Source organism: Poecile atricapillus, chromosome Z (genome assembly GCF_030490865.1).
Source record: "Poecile atricapillus isolate bPoeAtr1 chromosome Z, bPoeAtr1.hap1, whole genome shotgun sequence".
In the NCBI taxonomy this organism is placed as follows: domain Eukaryota; kingdom Metazoa; phylum Chordata; class Aves; order Passeriformes; family Paridae; genus Poecile; species Poecile atricapillus.
The window spans coordinates 81,859,885-81,881,661 of record NC_081289.1 but is presented as its reverse complement, the minus strand read 5'-3'; the positions used below and the strand labels follow the sequence as shown (position 1 = coordinate 81,881,661).

At 35.4% G+C, this 21,777-nt stretch overlaps 1 protein-coding gene across 1 annotated transcript in view; it reads right to left on the bottom strand.

Moving 5' to 3' along the window:
- The window catches only part of ADGRV1 (adhesion G protein-coupled receptor V1), a 255,005-nt gene that overhangs the window by 220,129 nt on the left and 13,099 nt on the right, over nt 1–21,777 (bottom strand). The window contains exons 10-20 of the mRNA XM_058825861.1: nt 21,140–21,363; nt 12,324–12,356; nt 11,155–11,281; nt 10,880–11,065; nt 10,018–10,198; nt 9,276–9,439; nt 8,557–8,680; nt 7,891–8,157; nt 6,357–6,483; nt 3,193–3,410; nt 1,418–2,161 (exon numbers count right to left, since the gene is read on the bottom strand). Coding sequence (XP_058681844.1) covers nt 1,418–2,161; nt 3,193–3,410; nt 6,357–6,483; nt 7,891–8,157; nt 8,557–8,680; nt 9,276–9,439; nt 10,018–10,198; nt 10,880–11,065; nt 11,155–11,281; nt 12,324–12,356; nt 21,140–21,363 — 2,395 coding nt within the window. The remainder of the gene's footprint in view (nt 1–1,417; nt 2,162–3,192; nt 3,411–6,356; nt 6,484–7,890; nt 8,158–8,556; nt 8,681–9,275; nt 9,440–10,017; nt 10,199–10,879; nt 11,066–11,154; nt 11,282–12,323; nt 12,357–21,139; nt 21,364–21,777) is intronic.

The window sequence follows — 21,777 nt, the reverse complement described above, 5'->3', positions numbered from 1 at the left end:
TTCAGCTGTCTTCTGATTTCGGAAGGAAATGTGCACTGAATGTCCCTTTTAGAAACAACCACAACAACTGCTAATGGTCCCAAGATGCAAGGCACAGGATGGTGAGCAAAGTCAGGCTTGAGTACTTCTGTAGTATCCAACATTAAACGCTGAGAGATTAAATCCTTAGTTTATATTTGTAACATCTCCAGACAGAGCACACATCATCTCCACTAATGTGGAAAATTTGCAACGATTCAGACATATCCTTCTAGCAATAAAAGCCTTACTGCATTTCACACATCTTTGTTTTAGAAACTGAGGGGAAAAAATAATTTCTAAACTACAGTACTTCATGTCTGAAGGCAGCTATTAATGGCAGGGGCACTACTTTGACTCAGAGGAACTACGTTTTTACAGAAGCTAAATTTCTTAGACTTCAACTACCAGGAAATTAAAGGCAGAAATAAAATCCTACACTCAACAATTAATGACATCTCCTCTTCATGCTCACTTTATGTTTGTGGCACATATATGCATGTAGATGCATTTGCCTTTGACATCACTGCATGTTTTTTTAATTTTCCTTCTTTGATTACAGAGGAGATTGTATTCAAGAATTTGGTAATCATTAACTGCCTATCCCCATGAAAGAAAACCTGTGAAACTGATGGGAAGAGAAAGAAAGGAAAAGGATGGTGATTACTGCTATTAAAAAAAAAAAAAACACATGAAAGAGGGAGGAACTGCAAAAGAAAGGGCAAATGTAAATGTATTCCCACCATTCAATACCTGACTTTATAAAGGAATTATTGTGATGTTCACTGCTATGCTAGTTGACTGCAAAAGTCCATAATGTTTACGTATGACATCCAAGAATATCAAGTTAGAGGAACTGAAGTACACATGTTAATATTATGTGTAACATCATTAAACATATGGGCACAGTTTTCATATACCAGGTAAATATACATGCTTAGATAAATCTAACCCTGAAAAAATCTATTGCTTACAAATTATTAGTTTAGCTGTAATATAATACACAACTAGAATCAAAAATATTATTTTATTTTGTTTCAGAAATTGAGAGGAAAAATTCTTTCTTAGCCACAGTACTGTTAATTTAATGAAAATTATTAATTTTAAACATATATAACTATATGTACACATGATAAGCATACATATAGAAATAGAATTATTATTTTCAAATTATTGTAATCCAAGCTCTCTTACAGTTCTGCTCTTTGAAAATTTCCCAGCTCTTATTTCCATTTATATTGTTTTTGAGAATCCCTAGAATTTTCTATGTATTGCTTTTAACTAACTGATCAGATATAATAATTTCAGAATCTTGTATACATCTTTCAAGGAGCTAGACTGTTCCACATTTTGCAGAACCTCACATATGAAGAAAAAATAATGCAACCTATTGGCTCACCATCAGCAATTGCTTCTCCTTTAAGGCTCTTAATTCCTCCTGGAACTGGAATTCCATCCATGTAAAATTCAATTATACTTTCATCCAGAGTAATCAGAATGTGAATCCAAGTACTTTCATCCAGATATTTCAGGACTGCTGCTTTGGCTATGTACGTAATATTGGATCCTAGTGCTGTATAATGAAGCACTATAGAAACATGAGAATCGTTTGTTTGGATTTTCACACCATAATATAACGTCCCATTACCATCATCCTTTTCAACTATATAACCATCAGTATTGGCATTAGGAATTAACCATGCAGAAAATGTAAAATTAGTTACTGCAGTATTTCCATTGTATGGGTATTCCAGACCAATAACTCCAAATGCATCCTCTTTTCCACTGAAATACAAGGCATCTGTTCCACTGTGATGACGTCTCATGTGTGGTTGAGATTGTACTGAACTTGGAAACGATCCCAGCAACAAGAAGTCTATCATTGATGGTAATCCAGCTTGAAATGTACTGGACAGTATTTCCCAACCTAAACGGACAACACCAAAAGTGCCTTGTTGTCTCCAGATGGTGAAGTCTGTAATATAGGAAAGATCATCTTCAGAAAGAACATCTTCTGCTATCTCTCTGTCCTGACTCTCTGGATCTATAACGAAGACTCCAAAAGGGTCATCATTGAAAGGGATCATCACAGTTACAGCAATGCTTGTTTCAGACAACTTCCCACCAGGACCAGGAGACCCACCTATACAATGGAAGTTAAGAGTAAAAGTTACTGGTGTGAAAAAAGTTGCTAAGTATTTTAAAATGTGTAAACAAAATACCTGTTTGAACAGGCCTAAATATTTAAAGAGTCTCTGAACTCTTAAAAACTTCTCCAAATTTAAGATTAACATAAAATTAACTGCATTGGTTTTAAAACACTATAGAGAACATTTTCATAGAAAACTAGCCATGTTATTTTTCAACCGCAGAATATAACTGTCTTTCAGTTAAAACAAGATTAGCTCAGATTCCCTGAATTATTAGTAATGAGATAGGTTGCTTTTGTTTCATTTGAAAAATGTGGGGTCAAATTAATTTATCATTGTACTCCAAGATTTAAATAAAAACAAAATGGCAGTATTTAGTTCATTGCCTCCAAATAAGCAGAGATTACCCTGCAAAATCAGTAACCAGTTGTGTGTTAAAACTGCTCCTAAGTCATGCTATAAGTCACCTACTTCTCCACAGTAAGAAGATCAATCATGGTGTGACTGCAGAGCCTTCATGCACCACTAAGGAGGAAATCTACTGTTCGCGCATACGGATTTCACTTACGGAAATCTCAACATATTTTCAGTTGTATCTTGGCACAGAAGACCATAAGTAGTACTGAGGTGGAAGGAGTCCAGCAGATTTGGAACTCTACTCAGTAGCAGGCCTGTAGCAGTTGTAATTTAACTGATACAAAGCAGTAACTATTTATATTTTACAGAAATTTCTAGAAAAAAGCAAACAAACCAGCCAATCTCCATTACAGTAACCTTTAATACCTTCATTTTACATTCATCTACATCTCTGAAATCACCAAAAGGCTTATTTTTTAACGGCCAGATTCCAAAACTGTGTTCATAATATACCTAAATTAAAGAATAAATTAAAAACAAAACCTAAAATATCACCAGAAAAATATAGTATGTCATAGGCTCTTTCCAGGATTCTTTTCATTTTGATTGATTAAATATAACTACTTTCTACCAGATAGAAAAGGAATGGTTATACAGAAGACAATACCTGAAACGTTCACCAACTTTAAAATGTAAAATTCATTGAATTCAGGAATTTTATCTGAAAGAGCATGGAGCACTATCAGTTTTGATCCTTCACCATCCATGAAGTACACAGTCCCATAAGTTTCAGAGAACTCTTCTCCTGGCTTCAGTGCAGAGTCATTATGAAACAGCTGCCAAGTTAATGAGACATTCCCAAAGTGTCCTCTCTGTCTCAAAATCCTGTTCAGAGATACAGAAAGAGTGAATGTCCCGGCAGGTACGCATCAGCATTATCCATTAACAATGTAAAACATGGACCAAACATCCTTACCATGGGAAATAATATGTATTGTTCCAAATAACCACAAATAACAAACAGAGCCATGAACAATAATGCAATCCTCTTAGAGGGCCTGAAATGTCACAATATAATTCTACACCAAGGTATACCACAGATACCTTAGAAAGAAAATAATCAATGAAGGTACATGCAAAACAGTACTGTTTAGATGAACTGCAGTTTGTCTTGCACTTCTATTTTTGAATAATAAAAATGAATGTATAGTTCAGCAAATTAATATCAAAAATAGAGTTAAACGACCACTCTTAGAGATGAAAGAGAAGGCAATTAATTGCAAATTTTTCCCTTTAACCATAAAGACACCTTAACCTTTTTTGCATTTTTATTTAATTTGGGTTGTATACTAGGTCCTTCACAAACTGGATTATTCAACATTAAGATTTTAATTAATTAAAGCTTTTATTTGTTTATATAGCTATCTGGCAACATAATTTCCCCGATTTCCAAAGGGTATTGTAAATAAAAACTGAAGAACTAAATATATAGAAGTTTCTTTATTAACAAAACATGTTTACATACAAAAAGAGCATTTCTGTTTATGTGATAAAAAGAAAAAGCTGTTTAAAGCATTATGACACAAGTTTGAAAAATTAATTCAGTAAAGCAGTCTAGGAACAGAAAGACAATATGTTTTTTACTGATTCTAAAGGTTTCTTTTTGTTGTTGTTGTTAAGGAGGGCATTCTATTCCAGTGGTGTAGCACGGTTGTTGTAACTCCAGTTCCTCTCTTGAAAGCTCAGTGCTGCCATAGGCATTCTCACTGGTTAGATTATAAACTAGTCTGGCCCTTTTCTCATGTACTAAACAAAAGTCAAACGCTTTTGAGGGTATGGAAGAGACAGTTTCCTAGTAAATATATTTTAGCAGTAAGGTCTAAGCAATAGACTTTTTTTTTTTTTTTTTTTATATTGGTGATATTGGTGACCTTGGTATCATGTGCTTCCATAAAGTGCCTTAATATAAATGTTTAGTTCACATCATCACTCTTCACACCACTGATGTTAAAAAAAAAAAAAATTAAGGACCAAAAAAACCCCAAAGAGGAGCATAGCAAAACCAGCCACAGAATAAATAATATCTATGTTGCACTACTTGTTGCTGTAGGATTTTCGGTTTCTTCAGAGCTATATTCTCTTGGGATACCCCCTCACAGGGAGTTTCCCTTTATCTTAGTTTTGTTTCAGGAAAGATTCTCTAAAGGCTTATTTGCTTCTTGTTTCTCATGTTTATCTATATATAATTAAAAGACTTGGTAATCCTCCCCAGACTTTAGATCTTGCAATTCCAATCAGTATATCAAAATAGATCATACTAATAAATAGAGTTTTCTGGACATATATGCACAAGTTCAACTCACTATCGCATGCCTCAAGTTGGTTTTTATAGCACAAAAGGGCCTCAAAATACACAGCTCTTTTATCTTTATACTTATTCTTACCCAATTAATTATAGACACATAAATTATTTTTCTTAGTGACTTAATGACTTAACACTTGTATGCTGCATTGCAGCATTCTCTATCTAATTCTCTATTACTACCTAAAAACTTTTAGAAGAAGATGAAGAAAGAAGGAAAAGAGACAACACCTTAAATCTTCCATCTTGTTTTCTGCTCTCTGAACTAGTTTAAACTCTAAACTAACATTTTCGCCCAGTGCCTTAAGAAAACTTTCTAATTTACACACTTTAACTTTTAGCTTTTCTATTTAGCTTTAACAGTTGTTTTCATGGTGTTATATGAAATTCAGTGTTTTCTTGGATGTCGGAGCTAGGTATCAGAGACAAGGGCACACACTCTGTGCTTCAGACTCTAACATCTCTATATATATCCACAGAATATATAATATATTATTTTAAAAAGGATTTTAATTCTTTAGATGTGCAATGCAAGCATAAAATCTTACTTACAGTCATAGGAATCTATTTCAAGGCCTTAAAACAAACCAAATCAACCTTAACACAACCAAATCAAATAAAAATACATAAAAGATAATTAAACAACTGTGAAAAAAGCCTCCTAACTGTTCATACTGTCAGATTTATTTTGAACATATGTTTCTTCATACCCTGTCTAGAATTTTCTTATTGAAAATCAGTATTTTTTTCAATTTATAACCATATTCTGGCTTTTGGAACATAAAAAGGTCAGATGACATGAAAATTAATTTCTTAACTTTTCCTGAATACATGCAAGCAGCTACCGGTCAGACTAGGGAAAAATATATTCAGCCTAGAAGAAAGGCCCATCTGGATTTTGAGTATAGGCTCCTATCTGTAACTTACAGATAGAAGAAAAACAAACTAACAGAAAGAGTACAGTAATATAGGTTGTTTGTAGGGTAAGATTTCAAAGTAGGGTGCAAAGAGAAATGAACAACCACATAGTTGTATTTAGCTGAATTTTGAAAAGATTTTTTACTTCTCTATTGGTCCAAGTTATATTCTGCCCATTCACCTTGATCCCTCTGTATCTACACTCCCGTGAAAATATAACAAAAATCCCTCTGCTGTAATCTTATTTGTGTGAAAATATAAAAAAGCCCCCTATTCTGTAATCTTGCTTATATTTTAACAGGAATTCTGTACACATTTTAATATGTACAGTCCACTTGATAATGTAAGAGTTGATGTTTGATGTTTTGTTGATTCTCAAAATGTTTGCAAATAATTTAATAGAAAATTTGGTGGTGCTATTTTTCTAATGAATTTTAGCAATGGAAAAAATAGGATTAGATCAAAATACTTTCCATAAAATAACTCACACATCAAGACATACATACATGTATTCAAAAAAGGCGCAACAATATTATCTAAAAGCTACTTACAAAAAGGAATTACTTTTTCCTTCTTCTACTGACTTCTCTAGAGGTTCTAAGAAGAAAATTCCATTAGGATCATCATTTGCTTCAATAATAACTGTAGCCACTCCAGCATTAAAGATAACAGTATCTCCTAAAAAGAGGGTGATTAATTTTATCAAAACTGGAATCAGAAATGGAGGTAACTCTAAAATTGAATGTGTTTTCTTCTGACACCAACAGCTTTCATGCAAAGAAAGAAACAAGCAGCAATAGAACAATCAGTGAAAAACCAACATTCGAGATAATCAGTAACAGACAAACCAGAGTAAAAATATGTAAGTAGTATCTAAGGCAGAGATCAAGAATGCAAATTTGCAGAAAAAAATGTGACGTGACCAGAGATGATGCAATCCTGAGAAGAAAGGATTGTATGAGAGGCAGTACTTCATGTTTGATCAACTGGTCAAGTCAGAAGAAAAAGACACGTATTCAGAGATCCCAGAGCTCTCCTTTAGACCTACAACAGAAACACTGAGCTTTAACTAAATACAAGGCAACAACAATCTCTAAGAGATAAGTCAAACCCATATCACAGCCTATCTGAAAGGAGAAAAAATACAGTATACCCGTGAAGTAAGGTGGAAATTAGTAGGATTTCTGTGTGTATATTAGCACAGTAGGGACATTTCAACACCTCTTTATGTCCAGAAAGGTACATTATGTTTCTGTCCCCATCCCAGCTTTCACCCTTTTCAAAAGCAGTGGATTTGTTTCTATACCAAAGTGAACAATCTGCTTATGGTTTTAACTTCATATACCTCTATTTTTATTTTATTGAGGTACAGAAGTCCAGCATAATTTTCAAAAGCGATGTAACAATCAAGGCCAATTATGCAACAGATAATAAAAAAGAAAAATAATTATTTAATTTTTTTTTTCTTTCAGGAATTAATCTATAAATATTCTGTATTTTGTATCTATATTTCTGGCAGGAATGTGTGCCAGGAGGAAAGCCATGCTTTCAATAGAATGGTAAAAGAAAATACCAGCAGATCCTGAACAAAGTTAATAAAGTAGAAAGAGATCACTGAAGAGAAAATTCAAGAAGGGAAAAGTATGGCTTTCTCCAATAATTTCCATGAAGCCAGTGTTCTGTAAGAGAGCTGTGTATCAGAGCGAATTCTAGCTGGCCTCAGAAAACACATAAACTACCTTAAACTCAGATAATTGAGAAAAATTACCTATTTCTTATATTTAACTTATATTTTCTTATTGATAAGTCAAAACCCCATCTAATTTGGAGCATTTGGAAAGAGATTTTAACTCCAGTTTTTTTGCAAGACAGTTTCAATTTGATGGTTTTTTTCTGTTTCAAATTAAACAATTCAAGATCAAAATACAAACACATTGTACAGAAATTTCATAGAAATGTTGATGCAAACATTATTCATATAATGCCTGGCATTTCTACATTGCTTTATGATAAGAACAAGCTAGTAAAAAAATAGAGGAAAAAAGAAAAAGATTTATTAAATATACATTAACTCTTTGTTTTTACCTGTTGAATTTAAAAGGAAGATGTAAAATGCTTCATCACTTTCAGGGGTATCATCATCATTAACATACACAGATAAGGTCTGCTCTCTTTCTCCGACATCGAACAGAATGAAACTGTCCTTTTCACTGGGAACAAAGTCTCCCTCTTCAGCTGTAGCATCTCCATTAACAGTAATATACTGAACAGCAACAACTGCATCAGAGGATCCATTCCTTAGGATTGTAAAGTTTGCAAAACTCCCTTCTGTAATGCTCACTATCAGAGGTTCTGAAAACAGACAAGCAATAAATTCAAGTTCAAGCCTGAGCTTCTTGCATGTGGCCTACCTAACCCCTCACGAAAGGATCCTTCACCTCAAGGAAAGAGAAGGCTCACCTATTTAAGGAAGAGAAATACTTGGAGGTGGAAGAGAATATTGTTGTCCTTAGACAATGTCCTAACCAATCCCAGAACCAGCAATAAGAATATTGACATAAAATGAGAGAAAATTCTTAACTTAAAAAAAAAAAAAAATCAATCTAATTCCATACAACAAAAACAAAAAAAGTACATTTTACATCCTTTATATCCTCCACTTGGATTAAGATTTTTCAATAATCTGCTCTGTCAATAAAATCTGTTTGTGGTAGAATACGCATTCAAAATTTAAAACCAGCAAGATCTAACCTGCAAAATAAATGGGATCATCATTCCTTGTAATTTGTAAAAATGCACTGGTTATATTGCCCAGTCTAGCTCCACCAGTGGCATTGAATAATCTGATTATGAATACCTCCATTTCTTCAGGTACCTGAGTAACAAAATATTAAGAAATTAATTTATTGTATTCAAAATAGTGAAGAAATTAAAATAAACAGCTGAGGAGGTTAACAAAACTGGGTTTCTGCATGTTGTTTTTTATTTATTGATTCATAAGTGTCTCAAGAGGGATGACAAAAGACAGTTCATACACTTAGACAAAAACAATCATCAGTCAAAAATCTTTGTAAAAAAATCCCCTCATCTTTACTGTTGTACAGATGATTCAAAAGTTATCTTGGAATTTCGTGATGCTGATGTAACTTGATGTACAGCTATATTTATTCATTTATCTATTCCTTTATTACTAATTATTCTCATTCTTTCTTACCTTACTTCAAATATATTAGCATTAAAAATATAAAATTAGCATTCTTGCTATCAAAACAAGTGATTTACTTATTAGAATTTAACCACACTTGACTACTGACGGATTCTAACTGTTTTGTTTATAGATATGCACAGTATTTCTATTTTTGTCTTAAAAATTATCAGTTTCTTAAAAAACAGAGCTTCTTAAATTTCAATGTTTTAGCACTTACTCCTTGTTCTACGTATTTAGACAAAAACACTGTAAAAATGATTACCTCATCTGGTAGAGAGTAAATTGTGATATTTTTTGAAAACTCCATATTATCAAAGAAAACAGTCCCTTGTTCTGGATAGATGTCATTGGTACATGCTGGGTCAACAATCCAGGACACACTAACATTACCATAGTTTCCTTGGGTTCTTACAAGTCTGTAAGAGGCTACAAAATGCAAACATACAGTCAGTGTGAGTCTCCAGAAAAACACAAGTCAAAATGAAAAAGGTCAGCAAAGCTGAAACAAAGAAAAAGGAAACAGTAAATAAATACACTTCTTCCAAAACTAATTTGTGAGTGCCGTACACGAAAGACCAAACAATAATAGACCACTACAGCAGTTAAGACTTGTATCAACTCTCTTGATACAACAGAGATACATAAACTGAAATCACACACATGAAAACTTAGCTCATTCTTCTCTCACATAGCACCCAATGCCTCACGCTGGCCAGGAAGAACTACTGATCAGTTAGCACAGAACCACCAGGCTGTACCTTGCACATAGATCAATTCTCTGTCCTTCCTGTCTGGTGTATTCTCTAGCTATATTTTAACTGGGTTGATCCCTATAGCTTTCAAGGCCCATCCTCCTCTGCATTAATCTCCACTGCTCATCATGCTGGTACTGTACCCCCCTGGAAACTCATGAGTCAGGCACTGTCCTATGAAGGTGAAGTAGGGAAAAGAAGCCTTGCAGGAACAGACAGCAGAGAAAGCAGTAACTCTAATAAAAGAATTACCAGCATAGATGATTCCTCCTTTACTTTCCTTTATTGTTACTGATAGTTCATCAGGTAGAAACTGAATGACACCATGTGGATCATCATTCTTCAAAATGGTTATACTGACCCTTGTGGCATTCCCCAGCTTGCCTGACATTTCACTGTAGCCACTGAGCACAACAGCATATGCCTCATCCAGCTGGAAGAGGGAAAGTCAGTCAGAATAAAAAGATTTATTCAGCAGAAAAAGAGGACAATATCAACAAAAGAAAATTAGACACATTTTCTATATGCACAATGGTTTCGTGCATCTTTTTCATCGGTAACAGTGGAAGTAAAGATTTTAAAACCACTGACATTAAGCTCACTTAAAAAGAATTTGTCAGCTTGCATTATTAATCTAATGCGACTTTGTACTTCATATATTTAATCAATAAACACTCACAGGAAATGCATCATGGAACACTAAAGCAAGCATTGCAACTTTGCACCTATACAGAAAATATTAGAGTAGACTGGGGAGCACTGAGTTAAATTAGCAGATATTTACCAAAAAAGGAACAAAAATAAACTGATTGTTTATACAGCACTCAATTAAACAGTGGCACTTTATAGCACAGAATGTCATGGATGCCAAAAGATCAGACGGATGAGAACTTCCAATTTACAAAAAAAAAAAAAAAAAAAAAAATATCCACTAAGGCCTACTAAAGCCAAAGATACCTTCTAGTTATCCAGGCATCCCAGGTTTGGAGATTGGGAATACATTCCATAGAAAAGCATTGCATACTTGTTCTGTTCCCATATACTTTCCTGTATTTCAATAAGTAACAAACTGTTAAGCTGTGAACACAATTTGAAGAAAAATTTTCATTTCTACCTCTGGAATCCCATCCATCCTTGTCAAAAGAGTAATTATGATCTCTCTTTCCCCAGGCTTAAATTCCAGAATTCCTGTGCTTCCATAAAACTCATTGTTGTCCCTTGGTTCCACAGTGTATCGCAGAAACTGCCTGACAAGGCTCCCTCTGCTGCGGACAATCTGCAGTTCGACAGAATCCCCTTCCTGTGAAAAAAGAAAATCCAGCATTTTACTTGCACTCTGCTAAGATTTACTTCTCCATAATGATTAAGAAAAGTTATTCAGATATCTACCTTGATACTGTAGGGACCTCTGGAAGAGGGAGAAAATTCAAACACTCCTCCAGGATCATCATTTTCCAAAATAGTAATCTCACGAGTAGTAAACCCGTATTTCAGAATTTGATTTTCCACACTGACCCTGGGAAAGCAAAAACGGATTTTTTAGTGATGTTTCTTTTAGTAAGTAAATACACATCTATGTGAATGAGATCAGAATCTGATTATTTTATGAATTAATTATGAAAACAATCACCTACAAAGAATATAATAAATCAGGAAAGACACATCAGAGTGTTCCGTTAGTTTGCAAAAAACCCCAGCCTTTGTTTCTGAAGTACCTTTGTTGCCTGATAATTTTTTACAGTTTATAATTCTGGGGCTTTTTAGTCACACATGCACACAACACAGAGAAAAAGAAATAGAATTGTACATTTAATATTTTTTTTTATTTGGGTCAAAACATAAGGAAAGATCCAAAATCACTTAAATAAATAGAGCTTACATTTTTTGCATTCATTTCCTCAGAAGTAAATTTTCAATTACACTGCTTTAGGTTCATTCCATTTAAAATTAAACAAAAACTGCTACTGAAAGATGCATAAGGAATGCACCTTCACACTGATGGTTTTGATATAGCTTATTAAATGTTGGTTTATGAATTCAGATTCATCTTCCATGTTTTCTGGAAGAAAATTTCAATGAACAAACAGGAAATATCTATTTTAAAGAGTAATATGTTATGTTTATTGCATATTAATAAAATATATTGCAGTAGACACAGTAACTTGTGTTAACATAAATTAAACATACGTCATTCATAAAAAAGATAATTGTTCATCTTTGACTACAGAAAACTCTACAGTTCTAATCAGCTCAGGCATTTAGGTGGGACAAATTGTATTTCTGGCAGTTTTAGACAATGGATAAATTATTGCAATCAAGTGCAGGTATCAAACTGAATCATGCATTAATAACTTTCATCATTCACAAATCCTAAATAAGCCTTCAAGCCAGAAACCCATGCCATCAAATTAAAAACCAAAGGGCAAGCAAGCATTGTCTGAAGAGATGCAGAAAACACGATTCTTGAGATGAAAACAAGTTATTGACAGATTCTGTTCAAACTAATCACTCATAAAGCATTAATTCACTGAAGACAAACCACAGTTTGCTGCACTTACCCAAAGTACACGACAAACCTTTCTGTCTCTACCCTGTTAACAGAGAAAGAAAGAAGGAAAGAAAAGAGAATAGAGGGAAAGAAAAGGGGTGGGGGAAGGAATGAAAGTGCCACTTCCTGGAACCTCAATAGTACCAGTCTTAGACAATAATAACAACAAAAGCATCACAAAGTTTTCTTTTCCCTTTCCAAACACATCATGTTCCTTTTATGGGAACCTCTTTCCTTGGCATTTTCCTGTTGACAAATGCTAGCAAGTGGGCAGTCCCTACTCGTGAGAAATGACCCCATGACCAATTCAGGATGTCAAGGCCCATTCATGGTATAACCTACCCAACCCTCCACCAGGAGTTCTATCACTGCCAAACTCTGTGTCTGCTCACAACTGCATCAGCAGCCAAGATTTATAACTTCATCCCCAAAAAAATACAATCAGCATGCCTTCATTATGTGTTATTTCATCACTTTGACATAGTAATGAAAAAAATAGACAAGTACATTGGGAGTTGTAACACATACATATCAAAAACTATTTTAGAACAAATTAATATCAAACTTTATTTTTGACAATTTTTCAGTTAATCAGATTACTGGAGTAAAGTATCAACAAGAAAAAAAAAGAAAAGAAAACCACCACTACCGCCCCCAGAAAAAAAAAAAAAGAAAAAAAAAAAAGGAAAAAAATAGAAATAGAAAGATAAGCACAAATGAAAAAACTATATCATCAAGTCAGATGAAAGGATATAATTCTGCAATAATAAGTATGTCATTTCATTAAAGTATGTATAGATTATTTTCCTAATCTAAAATAAATAAATACTTAATATAAAACCTGGATCTACCATTAAAATTGTATAAATAAATAAATAAACAAAGCATTTATAAAGTAAAATTTTGAATTCAAAAAGAATTCAGATTCAGAATTCAATAGACATAAGAGTTGACTGAAAAGATTGAAGTAATAAAGCAAACACACTTTCAGCTCTATTCTTTCAAATAGGAGATCTGATTTAATAGAAATTTCTTAGTTTTTTTACATGAGGCTTTACATTTTAAATACTATATATAAAGATATTTTCCTCTCCATCAGAAGTTTTCCAAAATCATCAAGCATTAATACCATTTAAAAAGACAAGGTGAAAATTCCAGAGCTAAAATTTATGCTAACTTTTTATTATATTGCTCTTAATTGTAAAATTTAATTGTATCACTAAAGTGTTGGTAATTTATTTTACAGCAGAGAATACAAATGAACCATTATATCAAGTGTGTTTTTGGTATGTATGAAAAGCTTAAGTGGTTAAGACATAATCATCAAAAAGTGAAGGGGCATGCCAGATATAGCACCTCTTTCATCTTCATGAAATCAGACTGCATGAGTCCAAAGAGAACTCAGACAAAAAAGGGCCTGTTAACTGAGGAGTCATGCTAGAATCTAGTATCATGTAATGCACAATGGAGGCTCTAACAAAATCCAAGGAGTAGCAGAAATTAAACAATCCCAAGGTACCATGAGGAGGTACTTTGAGCAACTCCAGGTATACTTTGAAAGGACTGAGAAGACTGGTGATAAACTACCATTTAACAGACACAGTTTAAATCAGACCAGAATCAATAGAACTTCGAAGTTAGAAAGCAACTAGTCAGATTCAGCCCGTTCACTGCTAAAAACACCATTATCTTGTTTTTTTCTCCAGCCAAGTTCTCAAAACTAGGGTCATTTGACTGACTGACTGATGGATCTGACCCTGCTTTCCCTGCATGACTGGCCTGTTGATACCAGTGCTCTGACATATTAAATGTTGGTTAGTATTCCAAAACAGCAGATGGTGGTTGGGCACTGGAACAGGCTCCCCAGAGTAGCAGTCACAACCCCAAGTCTGATAGAATTCAAGAAGTTTTGGACAATTCCCTCAGGCCCACAGTGTGATTCTTGGGGCATCCTACGCAGGCCCAGGAGTTGGATTTGATGATCCTGATGGGTTCCTTCCAATTTTGCTTATTCTGTGATTCCATGATAAAGCAGCCTATGCAAAACAGAATCAAAGCCACAAGGCACAGACTTCCAACTGAGATCTGCCATTACATGAGCAACGAACACAAGATCCCTCATATCTACATTCTGAGGTATACATACACAAATTTTCCTATCAATCCTGGACCAAGATCCATCAAGTGACTTCCTGACTCAACCCTGGATTTTTCTTCTTGCTGTGTATGTGCCTGTCAATCACTGAGCTTTGCCTGATGCTGGTAACCATCATCCAAACTTGATGTGTGTTCCTGGCTTAACCTGCCCCACCACCATGATCTTGCCTTATGCCCTGGACTGAAGGCTGCCCCCATTTCCCATATGACAAATCTCATCAGAAAAGGCTAGTCATCACAGAAGTTTGCTCCTTAAAAATACTTTAATTATTACTTAGCAAGAACTACAGATTAATCAGGACAACTAAGAGAAGCTTCGAAATGTTTCCTCACTTTTTTTAAATGCATAGTACTGAAAAACGACAGATTTTAAGTTTAAAATAACATGACAATTATGAAATAAATACTACTGAAAATAAAATAATAATTAAGAGATGTCTTTGAATTTGATAACTTTGAACCACGAATTGGAAGTTTCTGAAGAAAGTGAATATTTTGAAAAGTCCACGAGAAACTGAATTGCAGCTGTGAATTTTTATTAATGTTACTCTGAAAAACATACTCTTCTAGAATCTTTCTCTTCCTTCAGGTTATCTCAGAAAAGGTGCACTCAAACTACTTGTGAAATGTTACTCAATTTGCTTCCTCAATTTGTGTTCACCATTTCATTTTTTACAGGATTATCTACTCACTTAATTAGTGACCTAGCTTTACAGAATAGTATTTGAGGAGGATTGGCCACATTACAAACTCCACAGTGTTTCTCATTAGAGGTAACACCTTATCTCCAGGTTTAATCCACAATTTGTTTGATTTTGGAGGCCACTTCAACTTACTTTATTCATAGCAGAAGATATACAGTGTTACTACTTCGAAAAGCAATGAAAGCTAGCAGTAGGTGTCTAGTAACACTCATACAAACATTCCACTACCAGTTTAAAATAACTTTTTCTACATCGAAACAAGATCTGATCAAAGCTGTGAAGCAAAAGCCAACATATTACAATGAACTACGTAATTCTTATAGCATCACATATATTTCTTCATGAAAAAATTACGTAAGAAAAAGAAATACAGTTTTGAAATAGGCACTAACAACAGGAAATCCCCAAGTTAAAAAAATATTTCAAACTCTATTAAACAGCTTTACTTATGCCCTGAATTAAGGCACATAGACAGTATGCAGTGCTTTAAATGTCTCTTCCATGATTTGCAAACTTTTTTATCATGAAGTAGTCTCTTAAACACAAAAATTTAGAAAGTAATTTTTTTTTAAAAGTGTAAATGTAAATCATAGGTTTGCAGTACTCGAATGCTGTGTTCAGTTTTGGGCCCCACAATTCAGCAACCATGAATTTGTATTATTGTTACTCTTAAAAACATGCTTCTCTAAAAAACTTTCTCTTCTATCAGTTATCCCAAAAAGTGTTCTCTTCCACTGGGCCACTTTCCAGCCATTCTTCTGTAGCCTGCGGCACTGCATGGGGTTGTTGTGGCCCACCTTAACACTTGGTCTTGTTGAATCTCAAGTCCTTGGTGTCAGCCAACCAAGCCAGCCTGTCCAGGTCCCTCTGAAGAGCCCTCCTACCCTCCAGCAGACCAACAGTCCCATATAACTTGGCGTCATTCAAAAATTTACTATAGGTCATTCCCCTCATCCAGATCTTCAATAAAGATTAAACTGTTCTGGCCCCAGCACAGACCCCTGAGGGACACCACTGGTGACTGGCTCCCAGCTGGATGCAGCCCCACTCACAAGCACTCTCTGGGCCCGGCCATCCAGCCAGTTCCTAACCCAGCAGAGTGCTCCTGTCCAAGCCACGGGTTGCCAGCTTCTCCAGGAGTGTGCTGTGGGACAGAGTGACTTTGCTGAAGTCCAGATTGAAAACATCCACAGCCTTCCCCCAATCCCTCAGGCATGTCACCTGATCGCAAAAGGAGCAGATTGATCATGTAGGACCTGCCCCTTCTAAGCCCATGGCATTGTATGACCCCATTCAAGATGATCTGTTCCATAAGCTTGTCAGGCATCAAGATCAGGCTGACTGGCTGTAGCTCCCCAGATCCTCCTTCCAGCCCTTCTTGTGAAGGAGCATCACCCTGGCTTACCCCCTTTTGTCTGTGACCTCCCCAGACAGCCACGACTGATGGAGAATGATGGAGAGCAGCTTAGAGAGCTCTTGCAACAACTCCCTCATTACCCTAGCATGGATCCTATTTAGTCCCATAGACTTGTGACCACCTAAATAGCTCTGCCAATGAGTCTACTTCCCCCTGGATTTCAGGGGGTCTATTTTGCTCTTCTACCTTGCCTACCAGCTCAGGGGATGAGCTGCCATGAGAATAATTTGTCTTACTGAGGCTGAAGACTAAGGCAAAGAAGGTGTTAAGTTCCTCAGCCTGTATCACATCAGAGAAATCACTGGAACTGTAAAATTTTCCACAATACATTGCATCAGTTTTGCTTCACTGAACATTGAACATATGCTATATAAATAAATTAGATACATACATATGTACATGGATTTGTTCTGGCATCTTAATTTATGGGAGTCATGACCAAAAGATTCTGAGCATAAACTATTTAAACACTCAGCTGTTCCTGGATTTTAATTTTCCCAAAATAAAAATAAATTCATTTGTGTATTGCTGTTTCCAGAACCTAAAGTCCAAGAGTCACTCTCAGCTCCATTCATTTAAGAAAACAAACACAATCCATGTGGCATGAGGGTCCTGGCCCTTCAGTTGTGCCAATTGCCAAATTTATAGCTGTTTATCTGCACTGTGGGCATGATGAATGCCAATAGCAGAATTTCTTGTGCTAAAGTTAAAAACAACAATCAGATTTCACTACAGACCTCTGGCTTTATTTATGTTTTGTTTCAGTTCAGGACTATTAAGATAAGGGCAGGCATCCAAACTGAAGCTGGTCCTAAAGAAAGAAAATATGAAGAAACTTCAGTAGGTACAGGATTATCTTGCTTCTTTATGGCTCATTGTCATGGGGTGACTTTACCTTTAAGATGGTTTTTGGGAGCTAAGGAAGTTGAAGCTGCTGGTGGCTGATGGGAGTCTTTTCTCCTGACCAATTATCGGTCATTTCTAAGAATTGACAGCAGTTTTAACCATTGAAAAGTGAGATCAACTTGTGAACACCCCCTTAAGATGTACAGTCAGAGCTCTCTTGTTCTCTTTGTGTTTCCGGCTTCTGGAAAGGTAACAAGGCTCTGTCTTGGCCTCCCCCACTCCAGGCCAGACAAGGCCACAGAAGTGGGGGGGGGGGGGGGGGAAGAAAACGGAGCTGGCCAGCTGGGCTTAGTTTATAGTTTCTGCTGCTGGACTGAAACCTGACACCATAAACTCTTGCAGCTTTTCTAATACTTTAATTCTTTTACTACCTGGATAAAACGTACAGATTACTCCTTTTTCCCAGAGAGACAGAGAGGGAGACAATCAACATGAAGAAGACATCATAAAACCACCAAAAACAGTGAGGAAAAGAGTTAAGTTTTACATGGGGAAGAGAGAATAAGGAGATGCTTTATAAGCTGAAATATCTTTCTAATAAAGCTATGGAAATGGACAATAGTGTTTTGAAAAGACTCCTTTAATTCATGACAGAGTATATTGGGAGGAATGGAGTGTTCAAAGTGTGGATTTTGAGCAAAAGAGAGAGTAATTGTGATACAGTGAAGTGCTGGAACAGAGTGAAGCGAAGATTTAAGGCCTTGAGGGGCAATGAGAAAACTGTTTCCAGCGAAGCTCACAGAGACAGATGAAGAGAACTTTTGCCTTTGAATAACTCATCCTTAAAATGACATCCCTAGACTCATTGACCCATACACACCTCAGAGTGATGTGAAATGGGAGGAGTGAACTGATGGCAGATTTCTGGGCAGCTGGCATCAGGAAAATAGAAAGCTATAACAAAAATAGATTTCTTGTGAGAAACTCCATAGATTAGCAGAAGAAAACTTCTGTTTCTCTACAAAGACTGATGAAAAGACCGTAGCAGGAATTGGGACTGCTTTAAACACCAAAGTTCCAAAGTTTTTTTGTCTCTATGTAGTCACGTGTACAAGAGAATGGTTAAGTAGTGGGGGATAAAAGAGTATTCTGGAAGTTTATTCTGGTGTTCTTATTCTTGTAGTTTTGTTAATAAACTTTCTTTAATCCTTTTAAGTTTTAAGCCTGTTTTGATCTTGTTCTAATGCATATCTCATAGCAAGAAATAAGTAATTTTTTTTAGTTACTGCTTTAAAACCACGACACTCATCTGTCTTCTTGATATTATAATATTATATATATATATATATAAAATATTATAATATTATATATTCTTCATACTTTGTCCTCCATTTTGTGGACAGCATTTGTATTTTTAATACCCAGGGCCTACAGACAGTGGCCATAGAGCAAGGAAAGAAAACATCATTTTTAATGGCTTGGAAGGTTTCTTTTGTATTTATGGGTACAATCAAAGCTCATTTAAAACATAAACTGCCTTAACAACATCACTGAGTTGTAAATAATACATCCTTGCTGGAACTAATTATCATATTATTTTGCACATGCTATTACTAATTGCAATAAATAGAATGCTTATGAACATATATCTATGCCTACAGTTTCATTGAAGTCTGTACATGCTCTGTTCTACTGACTTATGCTACAGTTTATCAAACAGTGCAAGCACATCCACAGCACAGTGCATCTTTGTTTTCATGGTAATTCACTACTGCTGTGAGGTGCTGGCTGCCAGTCTTGGAAACTGAAATCTTCTGTTCATCTAGAAAATACAAACTATGTAGGAGGCAATACCAAAAGCTTACATGCATCACCCTGCCAATGTCATTTGCCCCTGCTTTGAAGAGTCATCTCCAGTACTGAAAGGATGATCTTTGCAGATATTTCATTCTTGGCTTCTGGTCACGTTAAAGTTGCCAAATGTCACACGTAGCCTTGAGAGGCATTATCGAGGTCTAGAGAAAAGTTCAGATTTTATCTACTCCTTATTTTTTTCCTTTTCCTGGCCAGACTATCTTCTCCTTACTTCACTGTCTGACCTTGCCAAATGTGAGAAAGCTGCTTACTGCTGGCAAAATTTTTACTAGCCACTTCATGATCAAGAGAACCTGTTACTCCCACCATACATAGAAAAAGCAGAACAGTGGATGCATTTGTTCAGTTGCCAACTCAGTCCCCTTTTAGACATAATTTTCAAGGCATGGGGTCACTAATCAGAGCAAGTGGTAGAAAGCCATAGTTACACATACTGCAGAGATGTCCAATATTAAAAAAGTTAAATACTTTTTGCTGCCCACTTCCTCTATGTACTCCTATCTTTCCACTTCAGCATTTTTGCCACTTTACACAAGTTCTTCACAACTTCAATCATTATTAATCCTAGTTTCTTTGTGCCACAGACACAAACAAACTTACAGGCAAATAAGTTTCATCCACAGGAACTAAAATAGAGAACTGCCTGCAATAGTCTCTATTTGTTTTTGTCTTGGAGAACCTTCCTTTCAATACAGTGACAACCCAAAATAGAATGAAATAATTAATTGTGCACTAGATTAATCCACCAGCCACCTTCTACAGAAACACACCAATCCTGCACTAGAACCGCATCTTTCCTGTGTGATAGAACAATGCTCAAAAAACAGCATCAACAGCAGCTTGAGGAGTTACTTTCTGGTTTGCAAGTATGTAATACACACACGTATCTGGTATTTAAAGTTCCCATGAGCTAGTCTGCCCTTCCTATATACAACAAGGATACTTCAGAATAAGGTAAGGACTGTGTAAGTAGTAGATGTTTAATGCAGACATTGCAGCTGACAGACCTATCCTAGCATGTTTCCAGAAAAATAAATGAGAAAAATATACCTTAGATTATTAGGAGGTATTAGCAGAAGTGATAGTATTCCTAAACTACACATACATATGAATTTTTGGAAGCAGGAGTAAAGAAATAGCCAAGATTCTCCTGGCTTTTAGGAGAATCTCCAAGATTCTCCTAAAAGGCTGCTGGGTATGAAATAATTCAAGTATTCTGAGTAGTGTTCACAGGCAGATAGTATCTCCTGAGGCCTCTTACAGCCTTAATTATCCTGCAATCCTGATGTCGCGTAGAAGGGAGACCACAACACTGTGCTTCAGAAACACGTTTGTAGCTGAGGTACGTGGTAATAGTCACACTGGCCTATTTCAAAAGCCAGCAGTAGTGATGGAAGTATCTAATTCTGCAATGACATCCTGACTATAAACGTCTTCTGAGAAAAACACAGTTACGTATTACTTGAGTTACTCTTTATTATAGCTCTCCCCATTAGCTCACTAAACATTATTTTTCTTAAAATGGAAGTGTTATAATCAAAAGCTATAACTAAAGATCGAAGCTAAATGAACTTCTTAGTAATATCGATTATTTTAATCAAAATATAAACAAAACTAAGTCATAAGATAATAACCACAATATGTCTTCTTACATTGATCACCAGTCAAAGAAGATTTCATACACAGTCTGAATCAAGGGCCCAGTATTCCTCCAGGCGTTTAGCAACACAATGGAGGCAACACCTCTCAATTAATACTGTGCCAACTTTTTATATATAGATAGAGTATAGCAAGTGATACATATGAATAAATATTAGGGTACAATACCTGTCCAAAGTTAATAACACGGTTTCGTTCATTTCAGGTATATCATCAGCTTTAACAGTAATGTTGATTGTAGTATCACTTTGTCCAGATAAGAAAACAACAGAGCCATTGAAAGGACTTATATCATCTGGTGTTACTGCCTTGTGATTGGGACCAAAGGGTCTCAAACTCCAAAACACTGTTGCTTGACCATCAGTCCCATCTCGATGCAATGGAATGGAAACCTGCAAAGCATGTGAGTCCACTGTGACTTGCAAAACTAGATGCAAAAAAAATTAACCCTTTGCAAATTACTGTTTGAATATGAGCCTTAAAATATTCATCTTGGGTTTTTTATTTATACCTATGTATAAGATCTGAAATCAAACATGTTATATCAATGAATCTAATCTTTTTAATCATCTATCCATTATATACTTAGACATATATGTTGTATATACCTAGTGGAGTTGGCAGATTATTAATATGACAAATCACTTAGTGCTCATAAACACAAAAACCCTTCTACGACAGATTTAACCAGTGCCCACCTCATCAAGACAATCTAGGTTTTATATGTAACCACCACAATTTACTCTGGCTGTTATAGTACAGTTCTAGCTTGTACTCTGCTTAAGGAAATCAGCAGTTTTATTCTG